At 25.6% G+C, this 19,290-nt stretch overlaps 4 protein-coding genes across 5 annotated transcripts; 1 reads left to right on the top strand and 3 right to left on the bottom strand.

The window, feature by feature from the left end:
* Nucleotides 1-194: 194 nt before the first annotated feature.
* On the bottom strand, nucleotides 195-8,697 carry LOC127279241 (adenylate cyclase type 10-like). Its single transcript, XM_051301478.1, has 29 exons — nucleotides 8,603-8,697; nucleotides 8,102-8,377; nucleotides 7,878-8,001; nucleotides 7,653-7,807; nucleotides 7,415-7,552; nucleotides 7,016-7,235; nucleotides 6,522-6,829; nucleotides 6,197-6,320; nucleotides 5,946-6,101; nucleotides 5,716-5,821; nucleotides 5,100-5,516; nucleotides 4,904-4,995; nucleotides 4,671-4,823; nucleotides 4,464-4,548; nucleotides 4,254-4,386; nucleotides 3,940-4,080; nucleotides 3,727-3,876; nucleotides 3,557-3,638; nucleotides 3,098-3,324; nucleotides 2,854-3,024; nucleotides 2,668-2,783; nucleotides 2,280-2,600; nucleotides 2,041-2,177; nucleotides 1,627-1,916; nucleotides 1,349-1,547; nucleotides 1,138-1,280; nucleotides 958-1,072; nucleotides 723-861; nucleotides 195-545 (listed from the first exon to the last, which is right to left on the bottom strand). The coding sequence occupies exons 1-29, from the start codon at nucleotides 8,685-8,687 to the stop codon at nucleotides 402-404; spliced, it is 4,947 nt and encodes a 1,648-aa protein (XP_051157435.1). The 5' UTR covers nucleotides 8,688-8,697; the 3' UTR covers nucleotides 195-401.
* Nucleotides 8,698-9,477: 780 nt separating this feature from the next.
* Nucleotides 9,478-13,416, bottom strand: LOC127279078 (transcription initiation factor TFIID subunit 6-like). Of its 2 annotated transcripts, none has more exons than XM_051301204.1 (9): nucleotides 13,232-13,416; nucleotides 12,743-12,970; nucleotides 12,314-12,632; nucleotides 11,731-12,134; nucleotides 11,425-11,628; nucleotides 11,180-11,362; nucleotides 10,886-11,102; nucleotides 10,410-10,732; nucleotides 9,478-9,844 (listed from the first exon to the last, which is right to left on the bottom strand). In XM_051301204.1, exons 2-9 carry the CDS (start codon nucleotides 12,965-12,967, stop codon nucleotides 9,758-9,760), a joined length of 1,962 nt encoding a protein of 653 aa, XP_051157161.1. In that variant the 5' UTR covers nucleotides 12,968-12,970; nucleotides 13,232-13,416; the 3' UTR covers nucleotides 9,478-9,757. The 2 variants fall into 2 exon arrangements, with proteins under 2 accessions (XP_051157161.1, XP_051157162.1); XM_051301205.1 differs by having other exon boundaries at nucleotides 13,238-13,416.
* Nucleotides 13,417-13,814: 398 nt separating this feature from the next.
* LOC127279090 (WD repeat-containing protein 91) lies at nucleotides 13,815-17,588 on the top strand. Its single transcript, XM_051301227.1, has 8 exons — nucleotides 13,815-14,072; nucleotides 14,857-15,121; nucleotides 15,244-15,359; nucleotides 15,468-15,655; nucleotides 15,818-16,121; nucleotides 16,195-16,316; nucleotides 16,441-17,095; nucleotides 17,180-17,588. The coding sequence occupies exons 1-8, from the start codon at nucleotides 13,953-13,955 to the stop codon at nucleotides 17,327-17,329; spliced, it is 1,920 nt and encodes a 639-aa protein (XP_051157184.1). The 5' UTR covers nucleotides 13,815-13,952; the 3' UTR covers nucleotides 17,330-17,588.
* Nucleotides 17,589-17,798: 210 nt separating this feature from the next.
* Nucleotides 17,799-19,252, bottom strand: LOC127279039 (phosducin-like protein). The gene is made up of 3 exons (XM_051301137.1): nucleotides 19,070-19,252; nucleotides 18,270-18,684; nucleotides 17,799-18,045 (listed from the first exon to the last, which is right to left on the bottom strand). The coding sequence occupies exons 1-3, from the start codon at nucleotides 19,235-19,237 to the stop codon at nucleotides 17,813-17,815; spliced, it is 816 nt and encodes a 271-aa protein (XP_051157094.1). The 5' UTR covers nucleotides 19,238-19,252; the 3' UTR covers nucleotides 17,799-17,812.
* Between the last annotated feature and the right edge of the window lie 38 nt (nucleotides 19,253-19,290).

The following is a 19,290-nucleotide window of genomic DNA, read 5'->3' as shown; positions in this document are numbered from 1 at the left end:
TATGTGGGATGAAATATAAAGTCGCATTGCGATTACGTTGTAAAGGATGTTATTTTGTACATTGTAAAGGAGTAAGGTATGTAAGATGCAAATTGAAACCAAGACATAAACAAAGTTCTTTTTCTCCTAAAGAAAAACATACCTGGATATGGACATCAATAACGCAAAGTAAAAAAAGAGAATGGTAGAATATATAATTGGAATAATATCTGAATTATTAATTAATAATAATTCTATTGAGATTGTAAATAAATGAAATACAAATATTTAAATATTGTTTTAAATTAAATAATATTTTTTTTTAAAAATCACATTTTCTAATAATACAAATACATAAAACTAAATTATTTTTAACTTTTATGATAAATTTGATTTTAATCTTTCGTTAAAAACAATAAAATCTATTGCATAAATTTTGGTATAGGTAAAGTGTAAGGTAGTATTGTGTCCTTTGCATGTCCGTTTAGTAAATATGTAAATGATCCTGAAATTCTTTTGTCCATCCAAGAATCTCTTTGAACTTCACTTAAGGAACCAGCCCAAGCCTTTAACAAAGTGTAAATATTTAATTGCAATATTTAAATTAATATTTCATCTCGAGATTCTTAAAAAAAAATATTTAAAAAAAACGTTTTTTCGTTCTTTAGAATTTTATCAAATACTTGAATATATTTAAAAATTTTTACGCTTATTAAAATTATTAATTTTTATTATAAAAATACCTTTTCGTTGTGATCGGCCCATTTATATAACAAAAGAAGTTGATATTTATTGGCCAATTTTTTGGTTTTTTTCAAAAGATTGAAGCCCTTTTTTATTTGAAAACGAACCATGAAGTAATAAGCTCTCATTAAATAATATCTGCGAAATAGAAAAAATTTGAATTCTTTATTATCATTATTTAATAATAATTGAATATTTTAATATTCGAAATAAATATATATAAATTCTATGAACCTGCAGCAAAGAACTTTGATAATTTTTTGCAATTTTTTGAGAAATTTAAATAATTCTCGTATCTCTTCAAGAGTTTCAGCTGCTGCTTCTGCATTTCTATTATCAACTTTATTTACTAGAATAAAAAAAAAATTTCCTTAGGAATAATATTTTTTTCATTTTGATTTTACAGAATTTTACCATAAAGTATCAATAAGCCTTCAACTCTTTTTAAAATTGTAATTGCTGATGAAATTGTATGTCCATCCATTATAACATCGGTATTAGCAACTCTTCTATTTTTCCAAACTGTTGCAATTTCCCAATCACCTCCTCTCACATACCTGTAGTAATTCTGTTTTTTTTACATGAAAAATATATTTTAAAAAAATTAAATTAATTAAAAACAAACCAAAGCCACATGCAAGTAAAAAATCGTCTTTCTGCCTCTGGATCTCTCAAATTTAACATAGTATCACTTTCTTCTTGAAAAAATTGTTCACATTTATAAAATGGAATAACTGTTATACTTGCTTCTAAAAGAACATCAACACAAAGTGCATAATACCAAGTTTTTCCCGATTTATCCATATCGCTATTGGAAATCATTTCTATTATCAAAATTAAATTTTCAATTAAAAATATTTATTTTTAAAAATTATTATAAAAAAAAAAATTATAATATTTTACCCATTTCGTTTAATAAATAAATAGCTTCATCATTTCGACAAGTTACTAACATAACTTGAATAAGTCTTGGCAATATTGTTAATTGTAAAATAGTTGATCGAACAGTCGCAGCAATTCTGTTTCCAATAAATCCTAAATTGCAAGATTTCAAAGTCATTCCACGTAGCCATCGAGAGGAGAATATTCCCGAATAAAGTTCACCCACTGCTTTCAATTCTTGCAATTCAAGAGCATCTTTTCTTTGACTACAAATTCTCAAGCCATCATTTTCCAAATGTGAAATAATATTTCTGTATTAAATAATTTGAGAAAATATTGAAAAATAATAATATATATAAAAAAAAAGTTGAGGTAATTTTTAATTAAAAAAAAAAAAAAAAATTATTCTGTAAAATAGGAAAAAATTGATCAAACCCGAGATCGATATAATTAGCCGTGACCATCACATTAGCGTAAGCAGTGCAGAGAACAAAAAAATCTTTACTCGATTCAAGAGCAACAATTAATCCCCAAATTGCAGCCAAATGTGCATGAATAAACATTCCTTTCAACTAAAAAAAAAGAAATTTTATTTTACCAAATCTATTAACCGGTGATTTTTTAATATAATAAAAATAACAAAACATAATTAAATTCGCATTTGAAATATATACCCTGAATATAATGAACATTTGGGCGAGACAATTGGCGAATTGATCGACATAATCAGCTGCGATGCCATCTAAAATTCCCACTTTACATGGTCTAAACCAAGTGAGAATTTTCTTTAATTTTTTAAGCATTATTGCTGTTTTTGTTTTAATCATAATTCGACTTTTTGGAAAATAATATCCCATTGTCTTCACAGCCAAATTAAAACAAGTTTCAGCCTCGGTTATAAGACCACTTTCAAGAAAACATCTTCCTTGTAATGTATAAATTTTACCCTTTAAATAGGGTAGAGTTATTAAACCATCTTTTATGGTTCCGTACATCTATTGAAGAAAGATTGTTTTTTAAATTCAAATTTTTTATTTTTCTCAATTTGGAATATTTACAAACCTCTTCTAAAATTAATTCTCCTTCATTAACTAATTTTCGAGCTTGAGGAATATTACAAGTGGATATGCAAACATCGGTAAATTCAAGAATTGCTGTTAATAATTTACTTTTCATACCTGAAAATGCATTTTAAAAAAAAATTTAATTTATTTATTTATTTATTAGGAATTTTAGATTTTTTTTTACCCATTCCCCGACAATGGTCCACCATTTGAGAATAAACTGTTAAAAGAATCATGTTACATTGACAATTACTAAAATCCATTTGAGAAAATGATCGTGTTGGAACTTTTTCAACTGATTTGCAAATTGTTAAACAGGACGTTGCCAATTTTCTTGTCATTGTTTTTCGTCGTTCTAGAAATTTGAAAAAAAAAAAAAAAATGAAAAAAGAATTCGTTTTAAAAGAAAAAAAAAATTTTATTCTCACTAGTGTTATTATAAAGTGCTCTTGATGGATTAGGAGAATAGGACTGAGTTTCCAGTAGATGATCAATCACATCTAAAGTGTCACGAGGAATTGTTTCTTCCACTGTTGTTTCGCCCAAGAGTTTTGCAAATCTTCCCTCGCCACACGAAACACAACGTCTTGTTGTTCTTTGAAGATATTTTAATGCCTTATTATGGAATTCGACCTTTTGATTTTCCGTCAGAAGTCTAAATTCAATTGATTTAAAAATTAAACTCTTTTTTGGTATATTATTTATAAATTATACATTTCAATTTTTTTTTTGTTCAAATAAAAATAAAATTTAAATAACTGATAGTTTTTTTTTAAGTTTGGAGAAAATAAATCCAATCTAATAAAATTTAAATAAAATAAAATGAAAATAATAAAAATTAAAGTTAAATGTTGAGGTTTTTTTTATAAATTCAAATTTTGTTTTACTTGTAAGTTGTTTCTCGAAGTAAAGTCATTTTGAATCGCATTAATCGACACGAGGCATATTTTGGTAAATCTACCAAGGATTCTGTTAGAATAAAAAATATTGCAAAATTCATTAAATTAATTTAATTAAAATTTATTTTTAATTTTATCTCAAAATTTTGTTTCACAACCATCAATTTCAAATCCTAAGCAACCACATCGAACTTCGATATCAAAAATTGAACCTTGCAAATTTTTAAAAAATATTAGAGGCCCAGGACTTCGGTTAAAATCGCCGACAGCACATCCCAATAATCTCATTTCAAATAATTTTGAAACAGCTGCAAAAAAAAGTGCAAAACAATATTTAAATAATAATATTGATAATTCATTTCAGTTCTTACTAATTGCAATTTCTCTTTGAGCTATGCCATGCATTAAACTTTCCATCATTTTTCGATCGATAGTCTCTCCCAAGACAGCAGCACATTTTAAAAGAAGTTGATCAAGTGGACTTAATGAGTCAAAAAGTTTCAGAATTATCACTAAAAGAAAAAAAATTCGATATTTTTAAATTTATTCAAATCAACTGAATATTTCGAAAATTTTTCATCAAATTAATTTTATTTGTTTATTAATTTAATGTTAATTTAATATTAATTTTAAAATTAAATTTTTTTTATATATTATTAATTTATACTTTTTTTTTTTAATTTACCATCTATTGTTACCTCAGTGCCTAAATCTTCAGTGCCTAAATCTTCAGTGGCAAATTTTTTTGTCAAAACACAAACTGTGATTAATTTTTCATCCACTTCCAATTTGTTCTTTTCAACTTCCACATCACTTTCCTAAAATGAAAAAAATAATTCAAACTTATTTAATTGAATTTATTCGGAACTAAAATATTTAATAATTAAAAAATTGCCTTAAAACTGTTGCCGTACATTTTCCACGGATTAAGTTCATTTTTATGACTGATTATCGGTATTGTAGCATCTGGTAGTATTTGTCTGTTAATTTAATATTAATTTTAATACGACAAATTATTTCCGAATTAATTCGATACTTGCATTATTAAATAATTTACATGATTAATGAATTATTTATTGCAGTAAAAAAAAAAATAACAAACCTTATTAGCATTTCTTTTGGAGGAAATACAAGACCTATATTTATAACATCAGTTTTTGATACATTTTTTATGCATATTCCTTCTGATTGTTCTAAACTGACAAGATAGCTTTCTATCCATCCAGGATTGCCCAAACTTTTTTGTTGAATTGTTCTAAAAAAAATAATTTTAAACAATCATATTTAAGAAAAACCATTTACGGAATATAAAAATTGAAATTTTATTTAATTTACTTTTCAAGTTCCGCCGGAATAGCTTGGCAATTTAGAAACTGACAAGCGAGACCAGCGTGAAACCATCTCTTCACACCCAAAAGATCAATCGTCTAAAACGATATCAAAAATATTGAAAATTCAATTAATTTTTTTTTAAATTATTAAATTATAATTAAATTATTAAAATAATTTATTTTGAGAACAGTTAATTTACCTGTGTTCTTTCTATAATTTCCTTATGAAATGAATAAGGATTTGTGACCTTTTGCCCAGAGCCAATGACAAATAAAATTAAATCCAATTTTATTAGAGTATTTAACAAAGAAATTGATTCTCCATCGGCATATTCAATATCGTCAATAAAAATAACCCAAAATTTTTCGAAACAATTATACATTAATATAATGAGTACTTTTCGTAAGAATCGTTGTTTTTCTTTTCTTTCTAGCTCTCTAAATTCGGCACTTATTTTAAAATCTACCTTAAATGGCTCATTAAGAACGCATAAATATTCTACTTCTTGAAAATTCAATAAATTCTGAAGCAATTTATCCATTCGATCTTTTACTGATGAATTTTCCGTCAGTCCCATTGTAACAGAAAATATTAAATAAACAAGTCTAAATGGAATCTATAAGAAATAATTGGAAAAGCAAAATAAAATTCATCAAGATTAAATTAAAATTAAATAATTAAAATAAAATTAAGTTAAATAAATAATTTGAACAATTAAATTAAATAATTAAAATTATTAAAAGAAGAAAAATTATTAAAAAAAAGGTTTGTTAAACATAATAAGAAAATTTGAATAATATTGAATTAATTAGTACCTTGCCGTCGTTTAAGCCAAGAGATATAAAATTGAAAGAAATATTCGATGGAACTAATTGTGTAAATTCGTCCATTAATCTTGTTTTTCCTATTCTGGATACACCTCTAAAAATTACGAAAATTGAATTTATAAATAAATTACATAAAAAAAAATTTTGTAAATAATTAAATATATATATAATAATTATCAAATAAACTAATAATAATAAAATTATTGCAAAATACCTGCCTTACAATTAAGATACTTTTATTAGGTCTCGTATTTTTATTTCTCCTTTCATTGCGCGATAGCAATAAATTTTGAAGTAAATTTTTGAAAATCTTTAACTCTTCATCTCTTCCAAGAAGAGGATATTTACTTGGCATCAATTTTGATCCAGATTCTCTAAATTAGTTTATTTATGTGATACAAACAGGAAACAATATTTAGAAAATTAAATGTCCGTTTAAATAAAAAAAGGTAATTAAAAATTAACATACTGCGCTTGCTCTAGAAATTCATAAACAGGACCAATATTTGTTATGCCTTTGAGTTGTTTTACTTCTTGCAAAACAAAATGTCTCGCCTCTAAATGTGAATGAAGAAAACTATCTCTGTCGCAAACTACCTGCAAATTATCAAAACAAATAAAATACAAATTTCATTCAAGAATTAATAATTTATCACTCGTATTTTAAATAATAATAGAGAAGATCGATATATTCTCTATTATTATTTAATTAAAGAAATGTTAAATTATTAATTTTCTTTTATTTGTAATTTTATTCTAAATGATATCTTTTTTAATATAAAACAAATTTTAACTTGCTTTGTCGGTGTAAGTACACATAAGTCGAGCTGCTTTATTAACAGCCATACCAATCACAGTGTATTCTCTTCTTAAAATATGACCAACAACACCACAATATGTAATTCCAGTTGTTACTCCAACAGTCACTGATGCAATATTTTTCAATTCAATTAAACTTTGTCTTATTTTTGAAGCACAACGTAAACCAATTTGAGATTCTAATTCGTGTTTGTCGCCTCGTAATCCAAAAATGCAAAGGAACATAAGATCCTTATCGAAGAGAGAAGTTTTGTTCACACATCCTTGCATTTCACTCACGATTCTAATTTACAAATGAAAAAAATATATATAGAAAAAATCAAAATAGAATAAAATTAACTAAAAGAATTTGGAGTGAAAAATAGCGAGTTTTATAAGGAAAAAAAAATAAATAAAAAAAAATAAAATTTTGTTGATAATATGATTAATAATTTTTGAAATTAATCATCAGGATCAATTAATTACGTACTCACAAATTAAAGTATACGTATGATTGACAAGACGAATTAATCGCATTTTATTGACATTTTTCGTGATTACGTTGACAAAAACTATAACAACTTGTCTCATTTCTGTTAAATATTCCATTGGTTCATCCAATTCGACTGATCGAACAACCGGCCTTGGAATGTAACTGCTAAGTGCGTTTTTCAAACGATTTTTTGCAACTTTTATCAATTTTGGACGAACTTTGAAAATGTTTAAACTACTTAAAATTATTGTTACAAAAAAATACATATAAATAAATAAATAATAATAATAATAAATAATCAAATAATTAATTTTAAATAATGAATAAATAAAGTCAAAAATGACTTCTTAATTTAAATGAAAAAATATTTTTTTTGTCAAAATATTTGTTACTCACGACGATAATCAATTTGCTCCAAAGGAGTCTGATATTGTTTTTCAATACTCATGTCATATCTTGAAATGAAATCAACATTATATTCAAGTCTCAGAGAATCAACATGTCTATGAAATTCTTCATGTTCAGAATCCGAAGCTAAGGAATATTTTTTTTTTTGTTTTTCATTATATAAATTATAGAAATTTTTTTTTAATCATCTAAATGACTAGATAAAATTTTATATTGATAATCTTACGAGTTGTATCTTCAAAATCCCGTTTACTGGCACTTTCATATAAAACAGGACACGCCAAAATGAGAATATGAATTCCGTCCGGTAATTTTGTGTAAATATAATCAGTAGGATTGGCCCATTTCCAACAACTCGGAGCCACTATAATATCTCCACCTCTAAAAAAAACACAAATTTTTCTTATAGTTTATATTGTATTAAATATATAATTTTTTATTGACAAATTACCTGCATAAAGTTTCAGCATATTTTACATCCCAAACAGGTTTCCCCGTAATGATATAATAAGAGGATAATGTAGCTTTTCCAATTGATGTAAAACTCGTTTTTCCTGATGCAATTGCTAATTTCACTGAATAAATTTTAATATTAAAAATTTATAATTTATAAAATTAATTAAAATAATAATTATTGTATTTATTAATAATATTTTTAATAAGTTTTTAAAGTACCTTTAAGCGTCACTCCAACGTCGGTTTCAAAGGTACCAAAATGTTTCTGAATAACACAGGCGGTTTGCATTGCTTCAACTGCAATGTCCTGCATTGACATTCCTTCTTGTAATTTCCACATTACGATTATAGCATCTCCGGAAAATTTCAACACATCACCACGATGAGAGAGAATTTCTTGGACCATAGAACCAATGTAGGTATTTAAAATTTCAGTCAATTTCGATGGTCCTCCTTTTCCAAATTTAGTGTATTTTTCCGTCAAATCAGTGAAGCCTGCATTAATAATTTTTTTGAAATATATATTATTTTATAAATAGCTTTTCGGTTAAGAATTTTTTTTTTTTTTGTAAAGTAATTTTTTAATATTGTTTTTTCATCAATAAATAAGCGAAAAACGATTATAAAATTAAATAATAAATAATAAAATGAAAATTTAATTTCTTGTAATAAGGAAACGAATTATAAATACAAAATCAGTAATAAATATTGCAAACGTACCTGAAACATCGCCCAACATTAAAGTGGTGTAATAAGATCTTGTCTCATAATCGTCATAATAATCTAAAATTTCATCGGGACACATCGAAGCAAATATTGTAGTATGTCTTTCTATTTTTAATCCATGTAATAAGCGTCTGGATCTTCTGTCACTATTTTGACTAGATTCAGCGACTATTAAGTAATTTATATATTCAATTCTCATTATTTCTAAGATTTATAATTTATTATTTTTAATTTTTATAATTTATATTCAATTCTCGTTATTTCTGAGATTTATACTTTTTTTTTTTAAATTTTTATAATAAAAAGAAACTAGTTCGAATCTAGTCGAAAGAAATAAATATGAATATTTAAAAACAAAATAACCTTTTTATTTTAAAAAATTAATAAAAAGCGGTTTTAAGAAAAAGCAATTATTTTTTATACTTTATTATTGTTTTTAATTTATAAAACTTACTCGCATCTGCAAATCTAATTCTCGAAACGTTCGATTCTGCGATATCTTTGTCTTGCTTTGACATTTTTAAAAACTTATTTTTTAAAATAATTTTACGATTTTTACAATATTTTATGTCAAAGAACAATTTACAAGTTAGTTATAACAACGATTTTCTTATGTTTTTTATATATATTTTTTTAAATAAATGAAAATTTAAAACGAAAATATAGGTACGTATTAAAAAAGGTAAATAATAATTTTTTTTTTTTATAAATTTCAAAAACTAATATATTTTTATTCTCTCAAAAACATATTTTTCACAAGTCTTTTCTTTATGTCGATTATTAAATAAACGAAATTTATATTAAAATAATGATGATTGCACACAATAAAAAATGTGCCTGATTTTTACAATGATTTGCAAAATTCTCACAAAAGATTTTTTATTAGAAATTGTACTAAATATTAGTTTTATACTAATTAATTATTGTTATTATCGTAAAAAATTTAATTTAACTAAACTTTTTTTTTACGATTTCTTACTTTGTATGTACAAAAAAAAAGGAGACAAAAACCAATTTTCGCTTCTACAACAAATAGAATTTTATACAAATATTCCGTGTAAAACATTTAAATGATCAGAAGTAAATATAAACTAAAAAAAAAAGCCAAAGCTTTTATAAATTCTTTAACATTTATTATGGTCGATCGTATTATTGAAAAGAATGATCATCCATTGGATTGTGAATTTGCTCGACATTTGAAGCAACAAAAACTTGCGACTTTGATGTTATCGCCGCCTGTAAAATCACAAAAAAATTAATATAATGTTATTATTTATTAATTAAAAATTAATAAACTTGTATTTCAGTACAAATTATGCAACCATTTTTTATGATTGTAAAATAACTTCGAACATAAAAAATATAAAAACTATTTTAGATAATTAAGATATAAAATATTTAATTTTCAATTATTTGATTTTGTATTTTAATTTTTCTTTTTCCCTGAATAACAATTTTTTTTATTTATATTTTATATTGTTTTTTAAATGCCAATTTCACATGTAAATGGAAAAATACATTTTTTAGGAAGCAGATAAAGTTGGATTAGTTTTCTGCGATTATTTAAAGTAAAATTTTCATATGTGATTTCTTTGAATAAATATTCCCTGACTTTTCACTAATTTGCGGGTAAAAAAATAAAAATTTTCAAAATGTAACTACTTTCACAATATTAACTATTTTTCATCGCCATTTTTTTACGAGCTTTTTTTAATAATTTTTTAGAATCTCTTGTATGGATTTTCAAAAATTTGAGTTAAATTCAAAATTTTAAATCAAGTAATAAAATTAAAATTATTACCTGTGTTACAGTAGATGTGACGTTATGACTGGTACCAGGCATACAAACGACCACCAATTTAGTTCCAGGAGAAGGCAAATGCGGTTTTTGTTGTACAGGAGTTCCTTGAGTAATTTTCACCTGTTGCGGTTGTTGCTGTTGTGTCACTTGCTGCGGTGTTGTAGGTGCATTCGAACTTAATCCCTGCGAAGTTGAAGATTGCCGAGATTGCAAAATTACGTATTTACCAGTTGACGAAGGTCCAGCGCTTCGACTAGGATTCAACATAATTGTACGATTCGCTTGAGGCGTTGCAGGACTTGGATTAGATACTGCTATATGTTCTAAAATTTTTTTTTATTATTAACAAATATTCATTATTATTCCAAAAAAAAATATTTATAATTTTTATTTGAACTTTATTTTATAAACAATTAAATTGTTATAAATAAGGGGGAAAATATAAAATCATAATTTATAAATTATATTCCAATTACCTGTTTGAATAATTGTTTTTCCAGTGCTAATTGTATTTTGCTGTTGATTAGTTGTTAACGCAGTTGTTGAAGGTGTTGTTACAATTGTAGTTGGTTGCGTTCTCGCTTTGGCAACAGCGGCACACAAAGACGGTCCAAGATAGCCGAAATCTTGTTTATATTCTTCAACAAAATCTGGCGGCGGTCGAATTGTTTTCAATACAGGAGCTACCGATTTCTATCGAATAAAATTCAATTATAATTTTCATAAATGAAAACTAATCAATCTATAAATTTAAATATATTTCTACGTACAACTAATAAAGTTTTAATATGACCGGCAGCATTTTTATCGATAGTTGAAAGTCCAATGCCATCAATACTCGCTTCAATTCGTTCTGAAATGGTTTTGATTTTAGGTATAACCAATGCTTTCACCACTTCTGGTCCTAGTTCACAAAGACCGTCAATTGCACCATACAATGAAGCCAATGGTGTCTGAAATTTGTTTCCCCTCATTATTTAATGGAACTTTTAATTTTTAATTTATTCAAACATACCTGATTACTTTTTGTCAATGCTTGACTAAACATACGAGTTACTCTAGTTTGAACATTATTTGTTGAGGTGTTGAAATTTTTGCATATTTGTGCCATTAAACGAGACGCGAAGTCTCTAAGTGCCCAATGATTATCCATTTCGGGTCTCATACAAAGTTGTTTTGTTACTATACAAGTTGCGACCGATGGAATGAGTTCGTGGAGCTGTAAATTAAAAAAATGTAAATTTTTTAAACGTTCAAAGACAAGATTTTTTATTTTAAATTTCAAAATGATTGAAATATTTTCAATTTAAAAATTACTTACATATTTTTCTAGATAAAGACTTTGATTGTCGAGTAGCGCTTTAACCATACGCATAAGATAAATTAAAATAGCGAGATTGTTTTGCACTACATTAACTCGAACACCTTCGGCAATAAATGTGCACATTCGTGCTAACATTTCATGTAAGCCAGGATCAGCTGAAAGCGATTGTAATGCTTCAGCTCGACGTGCTTCATCGGAACCAACGCAAGCTTCTGTTATTTCTTTATAATACAATTGTTGTTCCACACTCAATTCATGAGTTGCTAATTGTTTCACATGAACAGTTTCAACATTTCGTAGTTTTTGACTTTTTCCACCACCACCAGGTTTTCCAACACCTGTATTTTGATTTGTATTGGTCAACTTTCTTGTTGGATCGACACTTTCCAATTTTTGAATATCTGAAATATGCCATTTTTTTTTATATTTTATATATTCTATCCAAACATTTGTGATAAATTTATTAAATTTTGGTTAGAAAATGAATATTATTTTTAAAAAGTATTCTCATAAAAATCAAAGCTTTATGCTAATTTTTTGTGAATAGAGAAAATTTTTAAATAAAAACGAATAAACTTACCTTTAGAAACAGGAGGTGGATTCTCAGGAATAGTCGGTTGTATTCCATCTATACAAAGCCAATGAGATCGTAAAGTTACTTCTAAAGGTAATTTAGGCCAACTTTGACCGCCCGAGGTAGATAGCACTTCATTTAAATCAATTTCCTTCTCCTCAACAAAATGTAATTCACGACCACCGCCAGATGCAAATCGAAAGGGAATATGATCCTTGGCAAAAAATCCATAAGTTGGCTCGATATTTTTAATTTTCAAAGCATGATCAATATCTTGAGTTGACATTCGTTGACGTTTTCCATGACGCATAAATTTTGCCGCATCCTATTTATTCAGAGAAAAATAAGTTGTCAACAATTATTTGCTTCCTCCAATTTATTACATTTTAAATTACAATAAAAAAAAAATAGTTTTAAATTAAATTATTAAAATACCTGTATAATTTCTTTAAGCTTATAGCTCACATCTTCTGCCAGATCTTTTGCAGCTTCATCGGGTAAATTACCAATACCAATACTTTCAGCAATAACTTTCATTGACTCCTGAGATAATGTTGTCCCATACACAGATTCGTGTTCACTCATTTTGAGACCGTATTTTTCTGACCGACCCATGTGGTTTAAAGCTTTATGACTCTTTTCAATCTTATTTTGTTTCATTAACTGTAAAATAATTCAAATATTTCAAGTACCCTCCAAGTATAACTAAAAATACTCTAGAAAAAATCTAACCTCTCGTTTATGGAAAGTTATGAAAATATTAATTACAATTGTTAGAAATACTATAAGAATTCATTCGAAATTGAAAGATATTACTCTTTATAATTTTTAATTCATCGATTGATATAATAGTTATGTTAAAATTCACAAGAAACTGAGAAAAAACATCGTTAAGAAATATAGGTTAAGTTTTAATTTACTTACTCGTACTTTATGCGTTTCATTTTTATTCTGGCTTGTAGACTTATTTTTTTATTTCCTCATTTTTTATTTTTCTTTTTTATTTTATATTTATTTATTTATTTAATTTGTTTAACGAACATTAATCATACGTATGCACAAAATAATATGAGGCTCCTCAAGCATAGAAAAATAAGCCTGATTTTCTGGAAAATTAATAATTCTTCAACTTGGATTAACCTCACTAGCGGTTCCTAGCGGAAAACTCTTCTAAGCTCTAAAATTAAATGCTGGCGCGTATCAAGTAGTGAGATACCCCAAAAATACATTTATCGTATTTTTTTTTGTAATATTTTCAGTTTCTTGTGTTTAAAAATTTATATCAATTTCAAAACTTGTTTTTACAGTTATTATAAATCCACAGAGTAAATATATCGTCTAATTAAAAATTAATTTGGAAACCAACAGGGTTAAGTAACTTATAATACTTGGAGTAGAATTGACCAATCAGAAACAGTTATTAAAAAATCCAATCATCTGATTGGTCAAATTTGTTCAACTATTCCTACTACTTTCGCGAAACTATTGTAGATTGGCTTTAAAGTTTCCCAGAAAAAGCAGACGTCGCTGGTCACAAATCAACACAAACAAAATTCTGTCAAAAATCTAACTACTGTTTACATTTATTTTATAATTGTTATGTCTTACCTTTGATTCTAATAATACGTTTAATTACAAATAAATAATGTCTCATGTTCAATATATTGATGAATTATTTAAGGAATACCTGCTTTTTAGGGGATTTACACAAACATTAAAATCATTCGATAATGAAGTGAAAATGGAAAAGGAAAAAGGTTTTCGGGTAAGCTGTTATATAAAATAAAATTATTTATTAAAATAATATATACAGCCTTGTGAAATGTTCAAGACAAAAATTGGAAAAATTTTTCGACAATTTTAAGTAAAATCGGTTGTAAAATTTTCAAGTTTTTAGATCCGTAATGTTTTTATTATGTTCTATATTTTATTACTAAATATAAGGTAGTGTTTAAACAACCAATTATTTTTTTTAGAACATAAATTTTAAATTACCGACTTTTTCCTTAATTTATTTATTTAAAGTTACGTTATAAATAAATGTTTAAATAAAATGTTTCTTAAAAATATTTCCATTAAAATTAATATAAATAGTTCAAACTTGTCAAAAAATTGGTTTGAAAAATATTAAAATTTAAAAAAAAATTACTAATAAGTTTATCGTAATAAAAAAATTGTTTTTTGAAAGTAATTAACAATATTTAATTTTTGATGAAACATCACAATTCTGAATTTATATATTCAAAATGAGTGTTAGCTCAAAATTAATGTGCCTGAACTTCTGAACCTTGAAATGAACGAAATAATTTTTTTAGACCTAAAATCTTTTTAAAAATTACTACAGCAATAAAAATAAAAAGATACTTTAACACTTTTAATAAATTATTTATTTTTTGATATAGAAACTAATTTTTTATAATAAAAAAAGTTAAAACTGTGATAGAAATTTTTTTTGTCCATTTGAACATTCAAAACTTCAGGTACATAAAAATTAAAGTTATTATTTTATCACAAAGTGAATGATTTTTAAATTAAATGACTCTCCTCAGGTTGACAAAATTGTTGATCAATTAATGCAGCATATATATAATTATGATCTTTTATCTCTACGTGAACTGTGGGGACATTTAGATAGAAGAATGTTTTTAAGATTGGAAAATCATTTTATACCAGGAATAAAAAAATTAGAAAATTCAGTGCTAAAAATGTATCTTGTTAATGCCGCAGTGAATAACAAACAAGATCGTATTCAAGATTTTTTTATTAAATTGGGATCAGAATTACAAGGACAAGTGGAATGGAAAGAATGGTTTGGTATGTCACTAGTTTATTAACTTCTCTCATTGAGGCAAATTTTTTTAAATTAAATTTTTAAGAAGTATATTTATCACTAATTTTGAATTAACAACTAACAATTAATTATTATGAATTCACAGCACTGCCGTTTGTCAAAAATCCTGAAGATAATCCAATTTATTCCGTTTACTTTAGTCGTCACTGGCAAGAAACTATGCTAGTTTCATTACATAATTTTATTGCAACAATTTTTCAGGTGAATGATAAAAATTATTCTTTTTATTTATAATATAAGAATTATATTTTAATAAATTATATTTTTACTTCTCATCAAAATAAAAGTCTAATATTTTATAATTTTCAGTACATGCATTTACCAACATTACTAACAATCGATGAAGATACAAATAAATTTAAAAGATTACAAGAAGAAAATGATGTTTTGAGACAAATATTAAGTGAACTGACAAAAGGAGAAAGTTTAGCTGATGTAAATTCTGGTTCAACACCTCAGCAACTTCCAATCATGGATGACTTTTATATTATTGCACAGTTCGTATTAAAATTATTATTCTTCTCAAAATTGAATAGTTTTTTAAATTTTAGAATTTTAAATCATCGTAAGATAATAGAAATATTTATTGTACCAAACCTGCAAGATTTGAGAGAATTTAAAATTTATTAATTATTTTGTTATTTATCTCTTATTTTCAGAGAATCTCCCTTACTTGACAATCCTAAATCATTGAAGAGTTTAATTAGAAATATTGGTGGTGGATCGAGTCCAATTTTAAATAGAAAATCTCAATCTAGTGTGAAAAAATTAGGTGATTCTGAAATTGCAATTACGAAACGAACAAATGTGAAAGGAAGATTGACATCTTTGAATAAATCAGAAGTAATTAGTAAAAGAAGTATAAGCTGTGATTCGAGGCTCACTAGAAAAAGAGATTCATCTGTGGACGCTGAAAATAAGATAAAAGAAAGAATAGACATTAATTATTCTCTATTGACACAAGTAATATTTTTTATTTCAATTCATTATTGAAAATTTTGTATTCAGTGAAGTTAATAATTAAAATTTTTTACAGGAAGAATATTTAGAACATAAAACTTCAATTCTTCAATGTAAATGTAATACCAGTGGATCTTGTGTTGCCACTGGAGATGCTGATGGAGTTATTAAAGTTTGGATGCCAACTTCTACGCCAAAGTAAGTAATTACATTAAATTAAATATAATTTTGTAAATATTCATTAATATATTATTTAATGAATTAGATAGTGTTGTAATAAATATAAAACGTTTTACCTTAAAAATTAAATATATCATTCTAGAACAATAGCTACTTTTTCTGCATCAGCTGTAAATTTTAATAAAGCAGTTACATCCTTAGATTGGATATCAAAAAATGAACGTTATTTTATACATGGAGATAATCATGGCCTGATTCAATTACATGATACTCGTGATTGCAAAACAATATGGAAAATTCAACATGAAGGATCGCGTGTTCTTAAATTAATTTGCAATCCTGCGGAATCTAATTTTGTTGTCTCATTGTCAGATTCAAATGAGGGAAAACTACTTTTGTATGATATTAAAACAAAAAAAATTGAACGAACTCTTCCAATGGAAAAGAATTTAAATGCTCTATGTTCAACATTTAATCATAATGGACAACTACTAATTACAGGTCTTTCAAATGGCAATGTATTGATTCACGATCTTAGAAGGAATGAAGTTATTGATAATTTTAATTGCTATTCAAATCCAATTATTGATATTGATTTGGTTAATGATTTTACAAATATTTGTACATTAAGTGAAGATGGTAAATTATGTCAAAGAAGCTTGAATCAAACTAGTAAAGTTTTATGGGAATCGAAGGCTAAAATTGAAAAGAATGTTGTGAGGGGAAAAATTTTTTGCTTTGATCAAAATGGCAGTAATATGTTACTTTGTACACAAAGCGGTGGAATTATTTGCAAGGCAAGTATAATTTGATTAATTCTAAAAATCTTTTAAATTTATATTTACAATGAAAATAAATAAAATTATTTTCATTACATGTAGGTGCCACCATCAAATCAAGGAAAAGTTTTGCAATTGGGGGGACATAAAGGAACATTATGTTGTGATTGGTCTAACAATAATCAAACAGGAATATGTATCACGGGTGGTGCAGAGGGCAAGGCAAGAGTATCTACATTACAAGCTCACTAAATGGTTAAAAAAAAAAACCTACTTTAGATTGCAAATTTTTAATTAATTTTAATCTATAATTATAGTTTTCTTTAGTTCAATGATGTGATAATATTATGTAATATTTTGTTAATTTTAAGTTTAAATTATTTTAATGTATATTAATTTAATATATTTAATTACTTTAAATTGTACTGTAAAACATTTTTACTGAAAAGCTTAGTTAATTTTTGTAAAATACTGATTTTAAAATAAATATTTTTTCTATTGGTGAAAACAATTGAGAATGTATTTTCATGAATTAACTTTATAAAGTTATGAATGAACGTTTGCAAACGTAGAAGTCAAAAAACAAAATTATCAACAGCATCAAAAAAAACTTCAGAGTAATCAAAAAAACAAAAAAATTTCTGTTTTTTGATAATTCCTGATTTTATTTTTTTAAGCAAGGATCAAGTATCTCTGTATTTAAAGTAAAAAAAATCAACAATAGTATTTAAAAATTTATTTATTATTGGATTCTTTACTTTCATTGCAGGATATAATGAGTGGTTTACATTTTTTGTCATTAAGTAAGCCATGTTCTATTAAAAATGCGGCAACGTCATCGGCAAAAAAATCTTCACCCAAACTATCAGAAACATGAATGAAATTTCCTATAACTTGGCCATTTTTATATGCGAGTAAAGCTGGAACACCATCCTTTTTGAAATGTCTACTGACGTTCAAAGAAGATCCTAAAGAGAAATGTTAGATTTAATATTAATTTCTATTAGCGCCCATTTTCAAAATTTAAACATTTTTTTATAAACAAAAATTTATTTTTTATACAAGAATCGATATTTCAAAAAACGATTCTTAATTTTACAAGAGGTCAAATTATTAAAAACAAGCATTGTTACTAGTTGTGAAATAAAAATATGTTACAAAAATAACTTAAAAATAAAAATAAATACGTTACCTAAAATTTTGCAAAATTTAACAAATGGATATTCTTTTGCCAAAGTTATTAAACTTCCATTCATTGCGTCACATCCTGCGACATTTTTTTCATAAATATGAATAATAACCGTAACAAATTTATTTTCATTGTCGATAGCATCTAGAAATTCGTCAGTATTTGTCAAATGAATAACGTCACCAAAACGTAAATTTTCAATTTTTTCAAACATTTCTTTCATTTTTTGTTTTTGATATTCAAACATATAGTCGTCTGTTAACAATTCTAAAATTTCAGGATCAGTTTCCAAATTATTATCTTTCTCTTCATCTAATAAACTGCAACAAGTCATACTGGTTTTCTCTATCATTTCTTTCTGTCTTAGTGTAGCAATATCTTTCTTACTTTTTTCTAATTCTCTAAATCGTTCCCAATCCTATTTGAAAAAAAAATTGAGAACAATAGTAGCATTAATTATTTTATAACAAATTACTATAAAATGAAGTATATAGTCGGACTATACATCTAAACAAGTTGGAAGAATTTTATAAAAATATGACAATTTGCTCAATTTAAGGTTAAGTGGAATTTATTTTCTAAAACTTGTTTGTGCATCATTTTTATCTAAAAAGGGAAATTAAAATAAAATAAGTGGGTTTAATTTACTACAAACATTAAAATTACAAACTTATTTTTACTATTATAGCAACAATTGTTAACTTAGCAGCAATGGTATAATTCATATTTTTTGCTTGAAAAATTAAATCTAAAAATAATTGAACGACTAATTTTTATTTTAAGTTTCAACAAAGTGTTTATACCCGTATAACTCCTTTTGGTCCAGTGTTACAGGACATGCCTTCCCATTTTGATGGTTTTGGATCATTGTATTCACTCCTAACAATTTCAGTTTCAGTTTCTTCGTCACTGGAACTACTACAATAATATTCACGCTGTTCGCCTAATATTTTATCTTCCAATGTAGCCATTATAACTTTATTTTTATTTTCTACACAGAAATTATAAAATCATACTGTATTCT

The sequence above is a fragment of the Leptopilina boulardi genome, unplaced genomic scaffold (assembly GCF_019393585.1).
Source record: "Leptopilina boulardi isolate dan_hultmark-lab unplaced genomic scaffold, ZJU_Lbou_2.1 LbouV2_214, whole genome shotgun sequence".
Taxonomy (NCBI): Eukaryota; Metazoa; Arthropoda; class Insecta; order Hymenoptera; family Figitidae; genus Leptopilina; species Leptopilina boulardi.
Note: the sequence above shows the minus strand (reverse complement) of the source record. Positions and strands in the feature narration are given on the sequence as shown.